Below are 24,978 nucleotides of genomic sequence, written 5' to 3' on the forward strand. Positions count from 1 at the left end.
CTGACTGCAGTCGGATGCCAGACTTCTGCTGGGGCGATGGCAGTGACCGCAGGCGGTGGGTGGTGTGACCTTCAGTGTGCCGCCAAGTTCATCCTGTGGTAAAAGTGCCCTTACCCACGTGGGCTCCGTATGGGAGACTACGTCTCTGCTCACAGAATGCAAAGCTTGGCAAAATATCAATTGTGTTTCAGGTTTTGTATGGACTTCAGGGCAAGGCGATTCAGCTTTTTAATTATAGCATTGCATTCTGAGCTTCTGAGTAAACTGCAGTAATAGGTTTTTTCCTGTTGTCTACCCAGTAAAAACATGCTGCATGGAGCTGCATCCTTGTATTATTATTATTATTATTTTTGAAAGTAATCTTTAACTGTACAGTGTTGAAAACATCATTTCTTGTTATGTTTCAGAGTTATTGTCTGGTAGTGAGAATGTGGTTCAAATACATCAGATACTATGAAATAAGTCTTAACACAATGTTACAAGGCAGCATAGTGAATTTGAGGTTAGCTTTCATGTAAGAGTTAAACATTAAAATTTTCATTTTAGAAGTATGTATTTTATTAGCCTTTATTGGGATTTTTATCTTTACTGTAATTATAGGCACACACTAAAGCTTGCAGCTGGTTGTATTTCATTTCTTATGCTTGTTAGCTAAGAAAACCACATAGAAAGTATTGAAGTTAATCTGTTGTGGTGGAAATGCACGTAAAGAAGACAAGTCTTAACATACCTAGAGTTTAATGTGATGGACAAAGGAGGAAGGAGAACAGTAGAACAAATGCATGGAAAGCTAGATATCTCTAATTCCAAGGCTTATAGGCATGCTGGTCTGTGGGTTCCCACCCACAGGTAATACAGCCTGCCTGGATGTGCAGACAGAAATCGGTGTGATACCTCAGATGTGAAGGCATTTGGCACTCTACTGATAGAGCCAGGCATCTATTTGTTTGGAGGAAGGCTGGTAAGGAGGAATTGAGATAATGAAGAGGAAATGTTTCTCCAACAACTAGTATGTGATGCTTTTCAACCAGGCTAAACATGCTTGGTATTCATTTCTGCTCCTCTACTTCTTGTCTACATTGCCTGTGCTTTTCATCTATTTTCTCACAGTTGGTATATATATTTTTCAGGGAAATTAAGTAGGCTGTTTACCTCATTGTATTGAAGGCATGCATCCTCAAGGTTTTTTCTTTTAATTGTACTTCTAACACTGAAGGCAACTTGAAAAAAATTTCCAGTACCTGAAACTTAAGAGCTCTTTAGTGATGGTGTTCACTACTGGATCTGAATCAGTTCATCACATTTCTATAATAAGGATTTGAAAATGTGTTTTAAGAAGTCGAATGGTGGACAGTCTGGACATTCTGTTGTTCTTTTGCATCTAATATAGTAGAGGGCTGACGGGGGTGAATTTTTTTTGCTGTTTCAGGAAGGATGAACATGTGATTCTTTGATAAGTTTTCCAGGAAGCTACAAAAATAGCATTTTTGCAGAGATGTTTACCAAAGAGATTACAGATCCCTTTAACTAGTTACGTTGTTAGCAGTACTCTGATGACTGGGTCACATTGTTCAGTCTGGTTTATTTTAATAGATAGAGAATTGTAGTGATTAAAATTCTGAGTGCTGACCATGGTATATGTTAAGAAATTAAAACCATTCACTTGGCTGAATCCAGCTATGCATCAATCTGAAAACATTAGCGATTTTAGTGGAAAATATTATTTAAGTTCATCTTAAGTATAGACAACAAGCTTCAATTTTTGAAGAAGCCTCTAACAATCCTTAAATGAAATACAAGCACAGCACTTGCTGCAAGAGCATGTGACGTTTTTATACTCCCTAACTAACAAATAGAGGATAGTCTTTTTTCCTCTAAAGAAATAGATGATTTAAAAAAACAAACAAACACCAGAGGTGTACCCACAAGAATGTGCACACATTAATGTTATGATTGTGCATTTATAGAAAAGAACTGGGAATTGATAAAACTTTATATGGTTATTTCTTTTAGGTAGTGCTCATAGTTTCTGCCAAAGATAGAATTCAATTAAGTGTATGTTATTTCTGCATTGTGTAGTACAGTGGTACAACCTCCAAACATGTAGGATTTTATAAAAATGTTAGTCTTGCACTGTGAAATTCAGCACTGTTCATGTATACACAGACAAACAGCATATATGCACGTACTGAACAGCTAGTTTTGTTGTGTATGGAGATAAAGGCTGACAAGGAACAAAAGTGTCCAGCTGGCCAAAGGCCAAATGAAGATCATGCGAGAACTGTTCTGTTCAGTGTTGTTACTCCCTTGATACACATAATCTTGTGTGAGATGTTCTCCTGCATCCGCTCTGAACCCTTAACCCCTACTCCAAGTTTAAAAAGCATGCAGGAGATGCACTTGGGGTTCTGGTTTTGTTCTATTTTTTATATCAGTTTCTGGAAGTTGTTACCTGGAAGTTCTGGAAGTTGATGGTCTGATACAGGATTGCTTATGTTTATTTAGTAGTATCTGAGTATCTGTTATTAGAATTGTTTGCTTTTTCTTTGAAATGATTCTTCTTCTTATGTGAGAGGAAAAACAGGCATTATTTGGGCCTCTGTGGGGATAGTAATGGCTGGAGCTAAAATAGGTGTGAGACACACAGCAAGTGGTATCTGCAATTGATAAAGTTCACGTTCACGGATACTTGTTTTTGGTGTGTATGTTCCTTTGTCTTCTATCTCTTACTATATACTGTTGGAAGATTCGGCTTCTGCTTCCAAGCAGGAGTCCCAGGAATGCTTTGGCAGCAATTCAGTGTGGTCATGTTTGCTGTAAGAATAGAACTGTTTCATTAACCTTGAAATGCAAAATATTTTTTTTTGTTATTAGCTGACGACAGCATTCCAGTTGTAGTAATAAAAAGCAGTGTGTTTAATGACTTAATACAATCATTCTGTTTTAACGTGTTAGTGTGACAGTAAGATTTGGTATTCTGAATAACTGACTTATTCATTTGGCTTCTTTTTGGAAAGGTAGCCTTGCTTTAGAATTGTTTTCTTCTTTGTTGTTGAAATCTTCCTTGTGTTACTTGTGGCCTGTCGTCTTGCATCCTATAACTACACAGAGCAACAAATCTCATTTGGTCTTTCCAGAGGCTGATGAAGAGGCAATTGTTGACAACAAATGGAAAATAGAGAAAATAACAGGATGTTTCTGTTTGAGTTTGGATGTTGTCAAAACAGATGCCAATATTTTGAAAGTATTTTTAAGCTTTAATGCAGGAAGAAATGAAAACCTATATTGTTTATCTAGTCTTTCCTGTTGTAAAAGCAGCTCATCTCTGCTTTCAGATCATTGTGATTTGAAGTAACAGGGTTCTTCTCTAGTGGTAGAAAGTCTTCAGAATTATGTTCTTAAATAAGATGGCACAACTGCCTTTTTGCATTCATCTTGCTCGGAGTGGCAGCTACAAAGAGCAGATTAACTCATCTGTGTAATATTTCATGGCTGTTTCAACTTTTCTAAGTCTGCCCTCAATCTTGCTTTTGCAATTAATTTTGGTTGAGATTTTTTGACTTGCTGAAGAAAAAATTACTTTAATATCTCACCAGATTCACAAGAGAAGTTATTTTTGTCTCCTTTACACTAAGATGGAATGATGTTGAAATACCAGTGCTTTAATGGAATATGTGGCTTCCATTTTATTTATATATGCACATTTGCAGAATCAGCAGAATGACTTGGGTTGGAAGAGATCAAGTTCTAATCCTCCTGCCACAATGACAACACTGATTAAAAAATTGATGAATATTTCTCTTAATGCTTTTAATTTGGTCTTCTAACTGTTCTTATTTTTCAGTTATTACGCTTTTGTTTTATATAGTTCTCCTTGGGAGCTTTGTCAGATCTTGTTATAATGTTGGTTAACAATCACACCGTTGCTTGAGCCCTAAGCAATAGTGTCCGCACTTGGTGTACTTCTTGGTGTTAATAGGCTCCAGCACTGCATTTGTTTTTCGTCTTGTCTATTTTCCATGCACAGTTGATCTAGTAAATCTCTATGCAAACTGGATTTTGTGGGGCATGCACTGAAGGTCTAGGTTTAGTTCTAACTTACTCAAGATAAGTTTTGTTTAAGCATGCGATAGGCGTGTTTGTTTTAGCTTGTTGTCTCAAGCTATTTGATAGTTGAATTCTGAAACGCACGGTGTGTTAGAGAGTTTAGTTTGGAGAACATGCAAATACACACACATACATGTGTATCTCATGTTTGTTTATGTAATGTTGTCTGATGTTGCAGCTTTTCTTTAGAGGGCATCACTTCTGCATGTAAACCGTTCTCCAATATTTGAATTCTATTTGGTTTTCTCATATTCAGTTGAATTACTTCTAAAAGACTTCAACATCAATGGGAAATGGGCATATGAAGCGTATGAGGATAAAACTGTTGACAAGTACACTTGTGTAAAAGCAGTATAGTAAACTAACAGTGGAAATGGTATTTTCTTATAAGTTCTTCTAACAATTGTGAAAAAGTGAAGTAATTAAAGTACTAAATCAGTAGTTTTTTGTACTGTGGTTGTGTTCAGTCTGCTCTTGATAGTTTATGACACGAGTCCTTCAGATTTTTTACTGTTCAGTGGTTAATAAAGGATGTGAAAGAGGGAACAGAGAAGGGAAGAAGTTGGGCTGTCTTGCACAGCGGAGTAAGAAAGATCAGGAGCTGTCTTTTAATTCATAACGAATGTCTCTGAATGTCTTTACTGTTAACAAATGATCCAACTGGAAACTGAAACCTTTATTCCTTTTTATAAGAAGAAAATGGCATGGCTTTTAGAGCTAACTTTAATTCTCTAGTGAAATTCATATATGCCAACTAAATTAATCCTCTGTTATAGTGAGTTGAGTGTTGATCATAAAATATACAGAGAAGCACTTAGCATTCAAAATTTAAAATATTTAATCAAAGAAAATTGCAGCAAGAACAAACTGAGGGTGTGTGGTTTGACGCTGCAGTGTAGTACTGAAGCCAGGGGTTACTTGAGATCTGTCAAAGTAGTTCTTAGGATAAATGGCCCAGAAGGGCAGGTGGTATCGGCAAGGTATTACAGTGCTTCAAGTTTTGTCATGTAATTGTGAGGCAGAACATGAAAGATGACAGCAGAGCTGTTTTTGCACACTGAAAGAACATCTGCTTCTTAGACAATTCGTTTTCAAACATAAACAAGAGATAAATTGTATTTGTGAAGAGAACAACATCTAGGTTTAATTCAGACAACAAGAAGTGTTTTCTGACAGTGCTATTTCCTTTGAGCCTTGAGACAAAGTAGGAAGAACTGCACAGGTTGTTTTAAGTAGGTTAATGTAAGTTTCTGCTTTTTCAGTCGCTTGGTGTTTTGAATTGCATTCGTTCTTTTCCAAAATGTCTAAGAGAAGATAAACTCCAGTTCTGCTTTTCAAGTAGCCTTACCTGCTGAATAGATGACAAAGCTGCAGTCAAGTTATAAATGACTTAGTTGTTATTTCCCCAAATTAACAACTTTCTTACTTTTTTTTTCCTTTTTGATACAAATTAATAATTATAAATTAATAACCTTGTTTAGTGTTCTGCCCTTCATTTTAGTTTCTATACACAAAAAGGATTTTCAAATTATTTTAATCTTTGTTGTGATTTTAGTCAATGCCGTAGTTGGTTTCTGAATTTCTGACAGACGTAGTTTAAATTCAATATTTAATGTTTAATGCTTTAATCCTTTTCACTATAAATACCAGACCTAAGTTGTTTGACACTTGTTCGTATTCACTGTCCACTTTTTCCAACTTGTGTGTGATTTTATTTTTATTTTTTATTCAGAGTAGAAGAATACCTGAGAAAGTCTCTGGCTTCTGCTTCAGGCACATCTCTTTGTACAACTCAAGTAGTTAATTTGTATTTCTAACCATCTTCTTATAGTAGAGCTATGTATATTAAAACCATGTTATAAATGTTGTGGGTATTATCCATGTGGATGTAAGTATACATGGAACTTGCAGGTGGAAGCTGTGCTTTCAGGAATAGTTTTACAGTTGCAGTACTGCAGACTAAAAGGGTCAGGGAACTGTCAGGGTTTTACTGCACAGCATGTTGGCTGGTCAAATTTCCAGTGAAGTTACCCCATGGCATGCTGGAATAAAGCTATGGGAAACTCTGGAAGTGGTGATATTGACTTCTATGGTGCTTGCTTTTCAAGGGAGTTGCAAATGAAGTTGCTCTCTGAAGTCAGAAGTTTGTTATTGGAATGGTGCTCTAGAAACTTCAACAAAAAATCATTTTCTTTTTTCCCCATGATTGTTTGAACTGTATCGACCTGCAAGAAATGCTGTTTCTGCTTTGGACTACATTAAAGAGAGATTAGCTTCAGTCTTGAGAGGAAATGACATTCATTTTTCAATCAGAGTCATAAAGAAACAGCTGGATTCTGATATTTTTCTCTTGCTCTATAGTGGCTCATGTATTTATAAAATCATCCCAGCTGCACACTTCTTGCATAACAAACTTCTACAGTTATGAAAAATAACTATACATTACTTAGCATAGCTGTCTTTGGTTATTTATTTCTTTTAATTTTTTTGGTTGCTTTTTTAAATCAAAAACTTGGTAGTGAAAAAGTATAGAGGAAGTTTTTGTTTTCTGATTAACCAAATACAAATAAAACGATGACTTAAATAAATATTATCCACTGTCATGTAGTTATAAAGTGGCTATACTTTTTAGAAAATGTTTTATTTTATTTTTTTTCTATATTATTGTACTTGATCCAGTTCCTCCTGGGATGTTTAAGAAAACTTTGAAACTCAAAGCAGATGAGTTATAAATGCGCATATAGGTATAATATATGAGTTATAAATGCACATATACTCCTACATGGGAGTAGGACTGTAGGAAATGTTGAGAGTAGTAGCTGCAGAAGTAACAGATCAAGGAAGGATTCCACCTTCTAATATTTTTAAAATTGGGCAAGAATATGAGTTTTGTCAGGAGATATTAATTTGTTTGTTCGTTTATTAATTATGGCAAGAAAAATCAGTTGTTGTTACAAATTTCTTCATTAATCTGGAATATTGATCAGAGCTGTTTTGTGGAGACTAGTTATTTACTAAACAGGTAATTTGATTCTTTTAGTCCAGACAGGAATTCCTTAAGTTTAGAAGCTAAAGTCATTGATAAAAAACAGTTATGTAAGCTCATCACTCTAATTATCAAAAGTTTGCTTCTTTGATGCTCAGGTGACATAGTTAGTGCATGTAGGTGGCACAGCCCAGTGTCTCTACTTTATCAGACACACATGCCTCTGACCTTTATTGTTGTGGGTGTCTAATGGTTCCGTGAGATGTTCATGTAAAAGAAGTGTAAGATTAAGTTAGTTATTGGAGAATTGTGGCTTAAGAGTTCTGCTGTAAAAGTAGGATTGATTTGATGTGTCCTGTGGTGATTATTTTCTGGGACATCTTCCAGCTGTTTGTACTGCTTTTAGTACCTTGTGTAACTGCACTGTTAACATTAATAATGCAACATTATTAATGCATTGATGCAGGGGTAACCCCTGCATATGGATGCTGGCATATCCCATTTTTGAGGCAAACTTGCCATTGCTAACAGATTTGTTACTGGCCTCAGGCACTTAACTGTAGTCACAACTGCTGTAACACTTCATTGTCTTGTAACTGCCTGTGATCATTTCTCCTTTATGTGATTTGTATTTGTTTAATTGGCAGCTTTTTAATATGGTTGCAAGTAGATATCATAACCATTGTTCATGCAGCAATCTAACCGTATCAGTATTAAAGCTTGAATAACCAGAAGAAACTATATATATATATATAGTAAATATAAATATATATATATATATATTTTACATAGTTTTAGTATGGTCGTTTGTAAGTATCTGCCTATTAATATTATTTGCTAATATGAACTATTTATTAAACATTTGGGTCTTTTTATTTTTTTCTTCCTTCTAATTAACATATAATAGTGTATTGAAGTCCCTAAGAAGGACTTGCAGGGAAAGGAATGTAACCTTGGCACGTCTGGTGGAAAATGGAGAACAAAACCACCTTGCCTTGTGAGGAGGTTGTTTCTTTTACCAAGCGTGTTTACATCACTAACAGTATAAGAATTGCTCTGAGCTTTTTACTTTTTAAGCACTTGCTAAACTGAGAAATACACCTTAAACGATCTGAAGACCTGAAGCACTTTTTATGAACGTGCTTTGTTACCTTAAGTGACAGAATGGTTGAGATTGGAAGGGAACTCCAGAGGCCAACCTGCTCAAGGCAGAGCCATGTGGTGCTGCTTGCTCAGGACCATTTTCAGATGACTCTTGAATATCTCCAAGGATGGAAACTCCACAGTCTGTCTGGACAGACTTTTCCAGTTCTCGGTTACCCTCACAATTAAACAAACAAGAAAAACAACAACAAAAAACACTTCCAGGGTTCAGGCAGGGTCTCCTGCATGTCAGTTTTTGTCCATTGCCTCTTGTTCAGTAAAGACAAATGCCAAGTCCTGTACCTCAGAATGAATAAGGCATGTAGCAGTATGTGCTGGGAGCTGGCAGCCTGGAAAGCTGCTTTGTAGGAAAGGACCTGTGAGTCCTGGTAAACAGTAAGTGGAATGTTAACCAGCAATGTTCCCTTGCAAAGGAAGGTCAGCAGCCATCTTGGGCTGTGTTAGGATAATCGCAAGCTGGTTGAGGGATGTCATCCTTCACCTCTATTCAGACACAGTGCAACACATGCAGTTGTGAGTTCAATTCTGGGTCTCTTTGTATGAGAGACATAGTAATTGTGAGTCCTGCAGAGGTTAAAGAACTGGAGCATGTGTCACATGAGAAGAGCTGAGATAGAAAGCTCAGAGCTGAATCTTATCAGTGTGGCGAGAAGACTTTTTTTTTTAATATATAATGATGTATTGTGTAAGCTAAGCATTAAAACATTTTTTTTTTTTAAGTTGATACAGAGAGGAAATAGACTGGAAAAAATTGAGGTCATAATCATTGAGCTGTCTCATTTGAAAGGGTGATATCTGTTAAATTCTGGCACTCTCTTTGTTTTATTCCTAGGTTATGGCTGAGTTGAGAATCTCATGCAGCTTTTATACAATATCCTATAGATATTTTTGCTGATGAGTAGTTCCTCAGATGAAATGAGCATGTCCTAAGAGATCTGGAATAAGAACCAGTCTACAGAAGTGAACTGATGCCAGATTTGTCTGGGTAGCTTGATGGCTGTCAATTACTCTGTCTCTAAACCAAAACCATCTTTCTACCAAAGCAATAAAGGGACGATGCACAATCTGACTACAAAATGCAATTTCCGAAGAAGTGAACTGTGAAGAAAGACTCATGAATTTTGATAGCAGGATCTTGGAGAGCATCTCTGGTGAGCTGGAGAAATAATTCTGGTACAAATCTTGAATGTGTCTAATGTTTTATAGGTGGCCAACCTGAAAACATCCTTGCATTTCACATTCTTTGTATTTCTTCCCTGATGTTGCAAATGAACAGAAATGTTAAATCCTTTCTAATTAGCTTGTAAAATCAGTTTCCATTCTGAGATGTTGGTTTTGATTCAGTATTGATGATTGTTATTGGCATTTCTTCTACTGGAAGTTATTGAAGATGGACTTCATCTTTAGTGGACATGTTCAAAAAACAATAATTATATACCTTTGATATGCAGTATTTTAGCAACTAAGAGTTAATGTGGTTTTTTTTTTTTTTGTTTGTTTTTTTTTTGTTTTTCTTGTCTTTTCTCCAATACTATTGAGAAGGAGAAAAAGCAGGAAGAGCTAAATTTGCTGTTCAGACTTTTAAGTACTATGTTTACTTAAACTGTGATTCCAGATGGATGATAATAGAATTGTATACTCAAGTTGCCTGATTTTAAGGCAGTATTCAATGGCTATTTATAGTCACTTTATTAAAACCTCTATAATTGGCAAACAAAAACATAAACAGAAGAAAATGAAAAATGTGAATTTCCTTTGGGAAAGAGAACTGTAATTATGTTAAAGCCAATGAAACTCTACAAAATTAATCGGTAGCGATTAGGTCTCTGTTTTAGTTCAGTAAGCAGGAAAGAATAGAAGCTGAAATTCATTCCACATACTGCATTGGAGAAATCTGAGGGAGCCATAGGTAAAACAACTTTGCAGGAAGTTTTGCAGTAACTTGAGAATGAGGAACTTGCAAATACTGTAATATCAATTAAGCATTCGATCAATAAGTATTCTGGCCATTTGTTCAATGCAGAACAATTCTTTTCAAATCTAATGAAGATTTATAAAAATATTTTATAGTAGTTTAAATCAATACTTCTATAAAATAGCTAATAGCATATATTAAAATATATTTTTAATATTTTATTTTTATAAGCATATATTAAAAATACTAATAGCATATATTAAATACATGGCACTTAATCGTTTTTAGATGACTGCTCCGCTGAGGACCTTCCTGAAGTAGAGTTGGTGAGCATGCTAGAAGAACAGTTGCCAGATTACAAGTTAAGAGTGGACTCCCTTTATCTTTTTGAAAATCAAGATTGGATTCGGTCTCCTACCCGCCATGTTCATCTTCCTGAAATCTCTTCTCCAGTTCATGATGAGGAGACATTCCGTTACGTGAGTGAGTATATCTGGGCCTAAGGATTTTTATTTATTTATTTCCATTTATTGAAGAGAAAAATGTAAATATTAAGGGATTAATGTTAGAAGTGTAATGTTCAAATTCAGACATTTTAGCAGGAGTGGAACGAAAAGTTGAGTTCAGAGGAAGTGTTTTTAGTATGACTCTGCTGTTCTTAGAGCTGAACTAGCATGTCACATGGCTGCCTGATCATTAGGCTTCATTTAGAAATAAGGTCAGAAACATGATGGGGGGGAGGGGAATCTAAAATTGTGCTAGATTATATAAAATATGAGAAGTACAGCATATGCAGCAGGAACATTCATGATGCTGTGATTCTTTTGATGATGTTTGCCCTGATCTATGGTGTCAGTGATACTTTTAAGATGCTGTTAGTTGTTTCTTCTGGGGATATAAATGTGTGAAAGCCAGGTAGGAGAGTACTAGATCAATGCTGATCACTGCCTTCTAGTTCTGAAAATAACTAATTTTTTGCTACTGGTCAGTTGTGATTACAGCAGTCCTTAAAGCTAGCAGATCATAAAGAAGAAAATGGATAGTGTCAGATCATGTGGAGAAGCTATTAATATGTTAAAAATGAAATATTATAGAAAGGTTGCAGGGGAAAAAAAAACCTAAACATTCACTTGTCACTTTCAAGTGTTTTTCATGTAAAAAGAGGAAAACACTGTAAGTGCTTTTAGATAAATCTACCTTCTTTGAACAGGGGGAAATGGCTTCAAGCTCAAAGAGGATAGATTTAAACTGAATGTAAGGAAAGTCTTTTACAGCAAGGGTGGTGAAGCACTGGAACAGGTTGCCCAGAGATGTGGTTGATGCCCCATCCTGGGAGATTTTCCAGGGTAGGCTGGATCAGGCCCTGGGGAACCTGATCTAGTTGTGACTGTCCTTGTACATTTGGACTGGATGACCGTTAATGATCCCTTCCTACTCTAAAGATTCTATGTTTCTATAAATGGCTAAGTTCTGTTTCTTCCATATGTTAGAAGGAGTCACCTGGGAGAATGAACTTGGTATTTCTCTGTAATGATTACTTCTTCCACATACATGCCACCTCTGAACAGGGATTTTTTGTTGTCTGTGCTTTCAGCCTCCACCCAGGGCAGATAGCAAATGATTAAATAAAAGTAACATATTGCCTTTTACAAATACAGTATTCCATAATTTAAAGCAATCTTGTTATCAGTTGAACTTTCATGCTTGGAATTTTTTTTAACTGTGGAGAGTGTTTTGAAAGCCACTTAATGATTATTGCTCAGCCTGTTTCTGATAATAGTGTTGCAAACACAAATGAATTTTGAGTTGAATGAACGCTTTATAGTTCAGTTGAAGTGATTGTATGTAGTCAGTGGGGTGTGTACTATCCTCAAAGTTTTATTTTTAAAGAGGTGGGATCAAAGTCTGTCAGTGCTGGTAGCAATTTGACATCAAATGTGTCTCTGGTCAATGCCCGCATTTTCAGAGGGACAAAGCACAGAGCTCCAATGTAAGGCTCTTCAGTGAATGTGAGCCTGCATTTCCAATCAGTGAGAGGCATAGGTTTTAAGTCATGTATTATTTGGCTGTCAAGATACTACAGAAACTGGTGTCTTCCTCCTTCAACTACTGTAATGTTCTTTTTAGCTATAGAAATGTGTTCTGTGAAAATAGTGAGCTGCTTCTGAGAGTTCTGTAGAACAGCCGCTGTAATTTTCCTGGCATTCTCAAAAGTGTTCAGTAACTATGACTGCAAAACTCTCTAAAACTGAATCTTTTGAATGAGTCTATCCTAGAATTTTGCATTTTAGGGTCTTGTAGACACTTCTGTTTTCAAGATTCAAGTTTGGTTACCCAACCTGGATGTGAAGTGCATCACATTATTTTAAAACATTGTAGTTAGATGTAACATACCAAATAAATTCTGTCATTTTCTTGGGCAAGTAGTGATAAGATAAGGGAAAATTGTACACAGAAGTGTTTAAAATTAAAACATACGGGGTTTTAAGCAAAAAGAGGGCAGTTTTAGGTTAGGTTTTATGAGGAAATTTTTTACTTAGAGAGTTGTGAAGTGCTGGAACAGGCTGCCAAGAGAATCCATGGATGCTCCATCCCTTAAGGTGTTCAAGGCCAGGTTGGGCTCTGGACAGCCATCTAATTGGTGGCAGCCCATGGGCACATGGCTTGGGGTTGGGACTGGAGCCATGCCATTCTATCATGATGATTTAAGTACACTGTTTGTAATTGCCAAGTCATATAAATTCAAGGCATGTATGGTTTATTTCTCTGAGGAATTGTCTGAAGAGCAGTCAAAATATGGGCCTTTTTGAGCCTAATAACTTACAGGAAGATACTGGGATGGTCCCAGACAACAATGCAGATCAGGATCTAGTTACAATCGTATCCAAATCGCTTGTTAGCTGAAGTTTGCATCTTTCTTACTATTGACTGAAATTAGGAATGAGTGGCAATAAGTGTGATGATTGTGTGATGAAGCATAACTAGGGATTTTTATGTGTATCTCTCTCCCTGTTAATGTATGGAAACATTATAACAACTTTTTCCTAAAAAGAATGGTGTACTTTTTCCTAAAAAAAATGGATTTTATTCAATTTGTAGTCAGTATCTAAGGAAAAAAACAGTAGCACACTACTTGCTTCACTTGAACTCCTCCTATTTTTATGGTCACTGCTGCCTATTAGATCAATCCAGTGACTGGGTGAGTTTCTACTGACACTCACCTGGTTTCCAGTGAAGTGGAAGAATGCCTTCTTTGGGACAGAAGAATTTTTTCTGCTTCAACTGTGGTAGCATAAGAAACCTAGAAGTATAAAATGTCTGTCCTTAGAACTACTTTGTATATGTGAGCAAAGGGACATGGCACTACGTAACAAGAATATTAACCAAAGTGAAGAGTTGTTTGTAGCCTTCACATGGCAAGGTGAGTGAGCAGATATATATATATATGCTCATAAGAGAGTGGTAAAACAAATTTGTTTATAATTTTGATTCTGTACTGAAGGAAATTAACTAAGGTTGTATGGAGCTTAGTTTCAAAGTTGTTAGTTCTGAGATTTCATTTACCAGAGGAGATAGGTATCTTTGTTTTTAGGAACCTATGTATCTAGTAACCCTGCACGTAGTTAGCATAGAACTTATTAAGTTGATTTAGCAATGGGTAGAAATGGGTCATCTGGTGGGAACACTGAACTACAGGAGAGCTGGTTGTAATATTCTGCCTGTAAGGGCTGATAGTTATTTTTGTGTGCAGTTGAATTTTCAAAATATTAATAAGCAAATTATTGCCTTCTTGGCAAATTATGTGGAAGTGGCATAGTGAAACTGTCCTTCAAAATGCATGTCTTGCCACAGGTAAGTACTTTATGGTTTTTGAAGCTGGTTTTCTATTTTCACAGCACTTTAAAATAGTATTAGTAAATATCACTGCTTTAAGTTCAAAGCTTGTTAATATTTGGATGGCATGTGTTGATTTTTCATGCTTACTAATCCACTTGGTAAAAAGTATTTGACTTGTTAGTTTCATTTCCTTCCCTGTTAAACTATTACAGAAACAGTTCAGTAAATCTTATTCTTCTATGTTGCTCTTTCTATTCTCCTGTCTTTCAAGATTATGTAAGTTTCTTCAGTATGCTAAAATGCAACTTATTTTTTGCTGAAGCACAGCTTAAGTGTTATGTTATGTGAGGCTATTTGTGGACATTACCTATGTAAAGAACATAGAATATATGTAGGTTACATAACATACATTAATGAAATTACTGTGCACTTCAGTGTAGCTTCACTGTCTCATAACTATATCAGCAGCTTTTAATGAGAACAAAGACAAAAACACTCAGAACCAATAGCATCACATACTTGCAGCATGAATCAGATTTCAACAAGGCATAAAATTATCAGAAATAGATTTAGACCAAATCCTGTGATAATCTAATTTCACAGTGCATTGGTGATGGTATTAATTTCAAAACAGGATAATTTACATGTTCAGCAGAAGCAGATACTTCCATATTTACTCATTTTATATTGCTTCATTTTTTGCTTTCTTGATTGTGTTTCCATAAAGTAAGAATAGCAAATTTCTGTTTAAGAGGCATGAACATTCTTCACCTGTAAGATATCTAATTCTAATCCCAAAGAGAATAATATTTAAGTGGTTCCTTAGAAGTTCCACAAAAGTTTTAGGAATGAGAGAAGATATGCTTTACACATCCCTTTACTTTTTTTGTGGTAGTTGCTTGCTAAACCCACTTGGGGTGAGATAAGTACATTTTAATTAAAGGGAGAAAAATCACCCCAAACCCAACAGACAAAGCCACACAGAAGCAAAGGGTAAATTCTCTGCTTCCTGTCAGCAAACAATGTTTTGCCATGTCTTGGGAAGCAGCGTTTCAGTATGTCTAGCGATTGCTCAGGAAAACGCTTTCAAGAGTCCCCCTTCTCCTTCCCTTTCCTCAGCTTTTAGTGCTGAGCATAACAACATAGAGTATGGAATATCCCATTGGATACTTCAAAACAGCTGCCTGGAGGGCATCCCCTGCCCACGTCTTGTCTACACCAGTGCTGTTCTACCTAGAAGTGCAAAGAGCAGCAATATATGGGCTGCTGTGGGGAAAATTAGCTCCACCCCAGCCAGACCCAGTAGACTATTGCCTTAAATTTTAATTCTTTTTCCTCTTTTTCTTTCTTCTGTCTTTCATTTTCTGTTACTATAGCTCTTATTGAACTTCCTCCTTCCACCTTGTCTGGATCTTGCAAATTTGCACAAGGTAAGTTTTCTTACTGGCATCTTTTGTTTCTCAGGACAAGAACTGAAACAGGATAGGGCTTTGTTTTTTTCAGTTTTGTTCAGAATTGTCTCAAGTTCTTCATGCCTTTAGTCCTGTTTTTAAAGTCCTACTTGTTCTCAATGAAGTCTTGTTTTCAACTATACTTGGATATGCGTTACTCTCCCTTTCCCCACAGCCTGGTGGATGATTTAATAGCTTAGCTGTATTGAAAAAACTGATCTAAAGTTTCTTCAACTGTTTCTAATTTTACAGGATGTGCTAGCATCTCAACTTCTAGCCAATATTGCTGACATCTCTAAATGCTCAGTACCTCATTGCATCAGTCTCTCAAATTATTGTTGTTTTGTATTTCTGAATTTAAAATGCATTTTCATAAGTGCATGCTAGTTTCCTCAACTGATGCTGTATTTCTGCTATGTTTTAGTTCTCTGAGTTCCCGTCAGTCTAAAAACCTCTTTTAAATTAAGGTACTTCACTAAGTGTGTTTTTGACTTTTCAGTTTTAGATGCGGATAATGTGGAGCAGAAAGCCTACAGTGATGCTGATATGGTCAAACATCTGCTAGCTGAGGTATGTTCATCTCCGTAATGCTGTGTTAATATATTTGAGGACATATATTTGAGAGAATTATTCTAGCTACTAGGAATTTTGGTTCACTTGTCTTCAGGAGCTGCTGATCAGACATACAGGTCATGAGAAGCTGCCTAGTCAGTTGCATCATCTCAGAAACAGGAATTAGTTAAACTATGGGTGCCTCACAGGACCAGGCAAGTAACAAGAAAGAAGCAACTTTCTTCTGTTTTCCTGCTTGGCTTTTACCCTCTCATCTCTACTCCATTTAAGCAGTCTGTTCTGGGAAAGTTACTAGTTGAAAGACAATAGAACTAAGTATATGTGAATTCCTAGAATGTTACAACAGGGTCCATATAACTTCACCAAAACTATACCTAGGTTATGTGCTGTCCCCCTGTTATTGAAAATGACTATATGAGAGAAACTTATTACTATGAATTTATGCTTTCTCTGATCAAAAGTAGACATTCGTTCCCTTTTTATGTGCAGAAAGATCGGGACCTCGAACTGGCAGCACGAATTGGACAAGCCCTGCTTAAGCGGAACCATCTATTGACAGAACAGAATGAAGCTCTAGAAGAACAGTTAGGACAAACTCTAGATCAAGTGAGTGATTTTTTTTAATGATTATTTTTGATTATTTTTTTCTTCTTTTTATGATGGTGTCATGGTAGAAGTGGGATTAGTAGAAATATATTATTCCATTGCGAACATAATTGCTGCTTTCAAACTATCGTTCTCCTAATTGTCATAGTTCAGTCAACTTCCTTGGGCTAAGGATTTACTATGAAGTCTACGCATGGTGGTTAATGAGAAATAGTGAGAACATTAGGCAATATTATGATATACGTAGAGCAAAATTGCATTTTTAAAGTGTTTTGACAATAGGACTGACATCTTGGTATTAAACTAAGAATATAGTAGTATAAGTAAAAATAAACTATGTTGTTGATAGCTGTTGTGACCTTTTATGTAGCAACTTCCTAAATGAAAGAGCCATCAGAAAATGAGTTGGCTTAATGGAATGCTTCCACTTAAATACAAAATGAAAACAACAACACGAAAAGAGAATTCGGTTCCGAATCTTCATTCCATCTTTTCCTTGAAGCACTTACTATTTATTTAACCTTTTCTTGGTTATTCTTACTTTTAAAAAAAGGAATTAAATAGTTGACAACTGATAAAGTATCCCACTTTTTGTTTGTTTTTCTTTTATCTTTGAGGACAATACATGTAGGCTGAATGATAGTGAAATAGTTTCAGCTGCTTGTATTAAATAGTGTGCTGTTAATAAATTCATACTTACAGTCAGCTGTAGGCCAGCATAGGCTTATTTATTCATATAAAATCAATATGCAAATTAGAATTTACCGTAGCTTGATATCTGTCTCATCTCTCTATTTTATTTCCTTTGTTCTACAGTTCATTTACTATATTAGACTGGAGGGGATCATTCTGTGCACATACTTAGATATTTACTGGTTCTTTTGTCCAGGAAGTTACAGTGCAGAAAAAATGGACACAATCACAAAGATATTTGCTTGTTAAAATGTAAGATTCAGCAAGGCAGCTGGAAAATTATTTTGAAGTGAATTGTCCTAAAAAAAAAAAAAAAAAAAAGAATGAATGAATAAATAAATGAAAAACTAAGCTGTGTTGTCCATTCCTGTGTTACCTTAAATTTTCAGTCTCCTTTACAGTGCTACAACTATGATTTTGTGAACTTCTTGTAAGATAGACAGGGCCTGGGCCTTCTGTGCAAATATGAATAATTTGATCATGACCTATGAGCAGTTCTTAGTCTCGTTTTAGAGTAGAGCAGTGATATACCAAGAATGCAGAAGCTGCATAAATAATACACTGTCATAGTGTTTAGCTTAAAAACACCAGCTTCTGAACTGCTGTTGTTTTCTGTTAGGTTAACCAGCTGCAGCATGAACTATCGAAGAAGGATGATCTGCTTCGTATTGTTTCAATTGCTTCTGAGGAAAGTGAAACAGATTCTAGTTGTTCCACACCGCATCGTTTCAATGAGTCTTTCAGTGTTTCACAAGGTCTCCTGCAGCTGGATATCTTGCAAGATAAACTCAGGGAGTTGGAAGAAGAGAACCTTGCTCTCCGATCAAAGGTATACCTGAGTTATAGTATGTATGACAGACGCTGGGTGTGAGATAAATCAAGGACAGCTTAAAGATCTAGCATCTGGGCTTCTCTTGAAACATTATGGTGTTTTGTTTCACTGTATATACATCATGTCCAACCACATTTCCTCCACTCTCCGCATCCTTCTGTTTCCTTCACTACTATTGTGTTCAAAGACTTCTACTCCTCTCATGATGCCTTTATGTTATATGAAAGAACATGTGAACCTTTGTGAGAACCCAGTGAAAGAATGTGGACATATCAGACCTTTGAGTGTTTGTGACCTGTTCTGGTGTGAATCTGACTGCAATTAGTAGCAGCATTTTGGAAATTCCTATGTGTTGGTATTTCATCTTAGTTTGATATTAAGGATTAAATAAATAAATCCTTATGAATACAGAGGGCAGATGCTTCACTTGCAGCAATGTCCAAAATAAAACTTTTAGCATTAACATATGCATGCATAAATTGAAATGAGAAAATCAATAATGTTTTTTTGAAGGCCTGCCATCTGAAAACAGAAACTGTTACATATGAAGAGAAGGAGCAACAGTTGGTCAATGACTGTGTCAGAGAGCTCCGTGAGTACCCAAGTTGTATCTTGCAGTATCAAAGTACTACTTGAACACCTGCCTAAACCTTCTCTTACTCATCCTTGAATTAAAAAAATGAGCTTCAGTAATTTCTGCCAGTTATTTGAATTTTACTCTTATACCAAGTGCAAACATATTTTGTTCTCTATTTCATAACACTTCAATCTGGTATTCAGCTTAAGCACAGACCTCGTGTTGATAGCCCTCCTAAACTGAAGACTACAGACACTGGAAAATAGATGAATTTAAATTGGCAAATGTTTTGATTTGTCAGAAACTGTTCTCTATGTTTACTTCAGCAGGATTTTATCCTGTGACAAACCTGTGAGATGCAATAATCACTATCAATTAAAGATGCATTTTGCTAATTTACATTGCTTTAGAAGAAAGTATTTAGCACTACTAGAGAATCATTTTTTTTCCAACTTGAATTCCATTAATACTGATGAATATTTCTTCTTTTTTCTAAGAAATAGAAAATATAATTTTTTGCTCTAAGGTTATGCTTCTAAATCTGTATTGTGATCTTTCATGTAAGATAGAAATTATTATGACTTTGTGCACTTGAACTGAAAGCATAGCAAAAAAACTCTCTGTATAAAATACTTCAACCTTTTGTGGTGCTTTGTTATTTTTCTTCAGGAAATGTTCAAAGAAAAAATAATAACCACTAGAAATTATGTGCAGTGAGTTTTTGGGGAACAGATAGCGATTAGAATCAAAAGGCACATTAAGATGTATATGCTGTGTTGAGGAAAATATGAAAAAATCTCTTTGCTTTCAGAGAATGGTTGTTAACGACAAGATCGACTCAGAGCCTGCTTTCTTTGGCATATTCCAATAAATCTGGTCTTGATTACAAGCCCTTGTGTCATTTGAAGTAATTTGTGACATCTTATCTTGGTTATGTTATGATCATTAATCCTGTCTTTGCATGTATATTAGTTTCTGCATACTCAACTCTCAGCATATTATACCTACATTTGTAGTTAACATGTTCTCTTCTTTTGTATTACTTACAGCCCTTCTCTGAGTTGCTTTTATATTTTGTAGGACAAACAAATGCTCAAATTTCCAGAATGACAGAGGAGTTGTCAGAGAAGAGTGAAGAGTTGGTACACTACCAGGAAGAGATTTCATCGCTTTTGTCTCAGATTGTCAATCTTCAGCATAAACTCAAAGAAGTAAGGAAGCACTGATGAAGTGTGTGTGCACGTGCATGCACACACAAGCACATATGTGTGCTTGCAGTGGGTGAAAATAGACTTGCAGGCTGGGGGTCACATCACTGTGACTGTTTCAGGAAAGTATGACAGAGGATCAACTCTCAGGGGAATCAGCTAAGAAAATAATAGACACCTTTTTGTGCTTTCAGCATGTGATTGAGAAGGAAGAGCTGAAACTTCACTTACAAGCTTCCAAAGATGCTCAGAGACAACTGACAGCAGAGGTATGTAATGTGCATATGTGCATTTATGTGCATAACAGAATACCAGAGAAAAAAAAAACAAGTACTTTCTGCTTTTTAATTGTTTATTTTAAAATTAGTTCTTTATTTGTTTTTCATTGTAGTAGGACTCAAATGATTGGAGGAAAAGAGTAATTACTTTTAGTTAAGTCTGTACAATTATACTTTCATGGTTCATAGCAGTCTGAAAGGCAAAAAGGATGTTCTAAGTAGATAAATCTTACTTACCTAGTTGTTATGAAAAAGAGTGCTTTAATGTGAATATTACTGTACATCAACAGTGCTGTGGCTCACTGTAGCTTAAGGAAATTCTCTTCCTTCTTCTACACTTGTAGTTAAGGTATTTGCAGTATTTTATGTAATTTGGTTTTAAATTTTGTATTCCTTTGAGTCTTATTTTGGACTTTGTCCCTCACTACTGAAACTGGTGTGTTATTATGCTGAGCACAGTCATAGAGTAACTGAATGGTTTGAGTTGTAAAGGACCTTTAAGATCATTATTCCAACTCCCTTGCTATAGGCAGGAGTACCTCCCTCTAGACTAGATTGCTCAAAGCCCCATCCAGCCTGGCTTCCAGGAATGCTTCTAGGAAGGGGGCATCTACCTCACTGGACGACCTGTTCCAGAGTTTTATCACCCTAACAGTGGAGAGCTTCTTCTTGATTTCTTGTCTAAATCTACCTTTTTTCAGCTTAAAGCCATTTCCTCTCATCCTGTTGCTACCTTCTCTTATAAAACTTCCTCCCCAGCTTTTCTGTAGGCCCCTTCCAGTTACAGGAAAGCCTCTATAAGGCTTCTCCAAAGCCTTCTTCAGGCTGAAGAGCCCCAGATCACTCAGCCTGTCCCCGTAGAGGAGGGGAATAGTCCTCTGATCATCTTCCTCACAGCCACCTGGACCTGCTCCAGAAGCTCGATGTCTTTCTTGTGTCTGTTATTGCTTCTAATTTTACACGTTGGCACGTGCTGTGTAGTGGTAGAAATACAATACTGAATCCATCCCACCTATTCAAATTACTCAGTTTCATTGTGCCTTTTTGTTTTGCTTCTGTTGAAGTTTAATGATATCGTGTCGTCTTTTCTCTTTCAGTTACATGAGTTGCAAGATCGGAACGCAGAGTGTCTGGGGATGCTGCATGAATCACAAGAAGAAGTGAAGTTGCTGCGCAGCAGAGCCAGCTCCGTTGCTTGTCTCTGCCACCCTCAGGCATGTGGAGTGTTTCCTGTGGTAATAAATACTGCTGCTATGGTGTATGCCTACTGGCACAGATGGCCTGGAGTAAACAGCTTTTACAGGCATGGCAGTGGGAACCATTTTGAAATAGGCAAAGGAGCTGAGGTTTTTCAATTCCTTAAGGTGTACACTTCTGAGAATTTTGGTTCTAGTAAATCAATCATTCACTTGCTATTTGGTGATATTAGGATGGCTTTTCCTTTTTATGTGACCTTTAAGTACAGGAAATGATATGCTCAGTTGTTCAGTTGTGCTAGAATATTGTTAGATTTTATAACTTGACGATATTTAAGAAACAAACTTTTTTTGAGAGAGTTTGAATAGTATTTTTTTCCTTTTAAGTATCTTATGATGTGCTTTAATGCCCTTATCTCTGTGTCTTGAGAAATTAAACTTTAAATATGATCAGAAATGTGTCAGACTAATTGCTGAAGATAACTAAACCAATGGAAAAAATGTTAAAAGTATTTATTTTCTTCTTAGTATTATCAGGAATATTCTGATTAGTGTACTCACAAATTTCTGGGCCATGCTGGGAATTTGCAAGGTTTCGGTTGGTCATTCTGGTTATACATAATTCCTCGTGTGTGTTTTGACCGTGTGAGTAGTGCTCTTACTAAGTGTAGCTTAACTTAAACCAACATATAGAGTACCAAGGAAGTAGGTTTTTATGTAGGTGTTATTATGGTGTAGAACTTGCTTCTCCCACCTTTGGAGACTGGAAAGCCTGTGCATTATACCCTGCGTGGAACATGTTGATGAGAAAGAAATTGAAAATGTTCAAGTATTTTAAGAGATGTTTTCTGCTAAAATTATTGTATTTAATTTGTCAACTCTTTTGGCTCTCATTTTTTCTCTAGGATTCCCTTGCAGCAGAAATTGAAGGGACAATGCGGAAGGAATTGAGTCAGGTTGATGAATCTCTCCTGTCCAAGCAAAAGTATGTTTTTAAAATATCTTTGTGACATTTCAGTAATTTTTCATGTCTTTGTATTAGGTAAGGTGAACTTCTGAAAATCTGTAAGTGTGAATTTTCATTCTACAGTATGTTTTCTATATAGCTTAAAAAAAAAATCATTAGCTGGTAGACTTTTTGACTTTGAAACCTATTGTTGTTATTTGGTTCCATGAGGAAGATGGAAATTTGCTAGAAGAATGTTATCTCATTCTTGGATTTCTGGGATTCTTGATGCAGATTCTCTGATGTGCAGCAGTTTTATCACTTTGACTCCTTACAGAAAAATTATCTGGCAAATGAAATGATAGGTTAAATACTGATAACAATTTGTAAAGCTCTGAAAATATATTCCTGAAGGCCACATTCCTGAGCAAGACTTAAATATAAGCTCCTACATTTTCTCAGACAGTCATCTATGGGCTATTTTGTTCTTCCAGGTCAAAGTTAGCATTAATTCTGATATTAAAATAGGAATGTCTTATGTCATTCTGTTCTTCTGGGCTTAAACCTTTTTAGTCAGTTCTCTGTAGTCTTTGGTAAATTTATTGCACAAAGCTTTATAATCCTTTTAGAAATTCTTCTGAAACCCACGCTTGTTTCCTTGTTTGTTTTTTTTTCTTTTTTCTGCAGGAGTCAACAGAAACGAGTATTTGACACGGTCAGGGTTGCTAATGTTATTCGTGGCCGCTCTTCTTCTTTTCCTGCTCCATTACCAATCCCTGGATCTAATAGGTCAAGTGTTGTTATGACAGCAAAGCCTTTTCAGTCTGGCTTACAGATGGATAGCCATGCACAGATGACCCAGAGGAGCAGCTCTGAGAGGAATTTGAAGTAGGAAACAGTCTGTTATTGTCTTTCTAAACTGATTCACTTAAAACTAAATCCACACTGCACCCTTGCTGTGTAAAAGAGAAATATTTAATTTAGTGGTCTCCATATCTGTTATTTTTTCTTGTTTCTCACAGGGGCAGAAATAAACCCGGCCAGCCAGGAACCCCTGGAGACCATGACTTAGTCACAGCTCTGCACAGGCTCTCCCTCCGTCACCAGAACTATCTGAGTGAGAAGAAGTTCTTTGAGGAAGAATGGGAGCGAAAAATGCATTTGCTGACTGAGCAGAAAGAAGGGGCTAGTGATTGTAGTACACCAACAGAAAGTTGTTTTTCCTTGGGTACAAACTCCGAATTCTCCGATCTCTCTGCCAGCTCCAGTAACCTCCGTGTCCTTCTGCCAGAAAAACTGCAAATTGTCAAGCCCATCGAAGGTAAGTAGATGATCTTTCTTCTCCTGTCATCAGGGAAAGATCTGACATGGATTTGCCAGCTAACTCATTATTGTGTGTATAGACAAATGTGATAGTTAATAAGGGGAAGAAGCAGTATTGTTGGCTATGTGCCAACTCGCTCCTCAGTATTGCTTTGTATTTGGGTTTTTTGTATTGATGCTAAGTGATAGGCTTCTTCTGGTTCTTGGCATCGCCATCCAAGTGCACCGTGTGCTTCAGTGGCAGCACTGGTTGGCTGAAATTGTGATCAAGCATTCTTGTGACTCGATGTAATAGTAAGTATTGGCTCTCTGAAACAATTCTCTTTTGTCACACCAGGATCTCAGACCCTGTTTCACTGGCAGCAGCTTGCTCGACCCAACCTAGGCACCATACTTGACCCAAGACCAGGTGTTGTTACAAAAGGCTTTACCCCTCTGACCGATGATTCTGTTCACCGCATCTCTGACTTGGAGGAAGATGATGAAGAAGGGGAAGGAGGTATAACTTTTGAAGTGCAACAATCCTTCCCTGAGGAAAAGAAGTATGCAGTGGCAGAACCAGTGTCAGGGATTTTCCTCTCACCTAATACTTCAGTAGCAGTACCATTCACTGGTAAGAAGCAGAGTTAGTGATTTTTTTTGCTCCTTTTGTATGCTTATTTCTGAGGTTTTAATCTGTAGTTGATGTCTTGATCATTTTAGCTGTTTACGAAGTGTTTATACCCTCCCTATTCAAGCCTGCAGTGAGTTTGTTATCTATGTGCTACAAAATATAGTGCTGGGTGCTGTAGAAGGTTATGCTTGTCTGTTTTTTAATCAGGTGGTTGAGCACTGCTGGAAAATTTACCTGGGATAAGGTTAAATCTGAATAATTATATGCTAAGCAGTTATATTACAAAACAATTGAAGGAGACCAGTGTCTTCCAATTAATTATCAAAAATATGTTGCTTTTGTTAGTAAAAGGTGTAAAGCTTAGATTCTGCGGAAAACAGTGCCTTACAAAGGTGAGGATGGATATCCTAACATTAAATTTGTATCAAACCCCTCATGGGAAAATTATGTATTGTAAATACTGATCTTATTTTTCTCAAAATCCAAACCCCTAAGGAATGCTGATGTCAAAGAATGGGAGAAACATCCTTGCTTTCTCTTGATGTGTGGGCTTCATCACTGTTTATGTGCTGAGCTCTCTGATTGCAGTGTGAGATTTCAGACTAAAATTTCTTATCGGGACTCTACTTTTTGTTTGATTTTATTTTAGTTTAGGAGTATGTCTCCAAAAGTT

The 24,978-nt window shown here is 36.4% G+C and overlaps 1 protein-coding gene across 6 annotated transcripts in view; it reads left to right on the forward strand.

Moving 5' to 3' along the window:
• The window catches only part of TRAK2 (trafficking kinesin protein 2), a 28,201-nt gene that overhangs the window by 935 nt on the left and 2,288 nt on the right, over positions 1-24,978 (forward strand). For 3 of the 6 annotated variants that reach the window (XM_065751079.1, XM_065751077.1, XM_065751078.1), the window contains exons 2-15: positions 9,090-9,408; positions 10,461-10,655; positions 15,386-15,439; positions 15,960-16,030; positions 16,523-16,639; positions 17,952-18,161; positions 18,678-18,756; positions 19,822-19,952; positions 20,144-20,218; positions 21,325-21,462; positions 22,329-22,408; positions 23,057-23,257; positions 23,392-23,690; positions 24,030-24,305. In XM_065751079.1, the coding sequence (XP_065607151.1) occupies positions 9,372-9,408; positions 10,461-10,655; positions 15,386-15,439; positions 15,960-16,030; positions 16,523-16,639; positions 17,952-18,161; positions 18,678-18,756; positions 19,822-19,952; positions 20,144-20,218; positions 21,325-21,462; positions 22,329-22,408; positions 23,057-23,257; positions 23,392-23,690; positions 24,030-24,305 (1,963 nt within the window). In that variant the 5' untranslated portion in view covers positions 9,090-9,371. Of the gene's footprint in view, positions 1-9,089; positions 9,409-10,460; positions 10,656-15,385; positions 15,440-15,959; positions 16,031-16,522; positions 16,640-17,951; positions 18,162-18,677; positions 18,757-19,821; positions 19,953-20,143; positions 20,219-21,324; positions 21,463-22,328; positions 22,409-23,056; positions 23,258-23,391; positions 23,691-24,029; positions 24,306-24,978 lie in introns of those variants that run through there. The other 3 variants (XM_065751080.1, XM_065751081.1, XM_065751083.1) reach the window with 3 other exon arrangements.

Source organism: Cyrtonyx montezumae, unplaced genomic scaffold, assembly GCF_038088225.1.
Source record: "Cyrtonyx montezumae isolate F1298 unplaced genomic scaffold, pur_monq_1.0 scaffold_7, whole genome shotgun sequence".
In the NCBI taxonomy this organism is placed as follows: domain Eukaryota; kingdom Metazoa; phylum Chordata; class Aves; order Galliformes; family Odontophoridae; genus Cyrtonyx; species Cyrtonyx montezumae.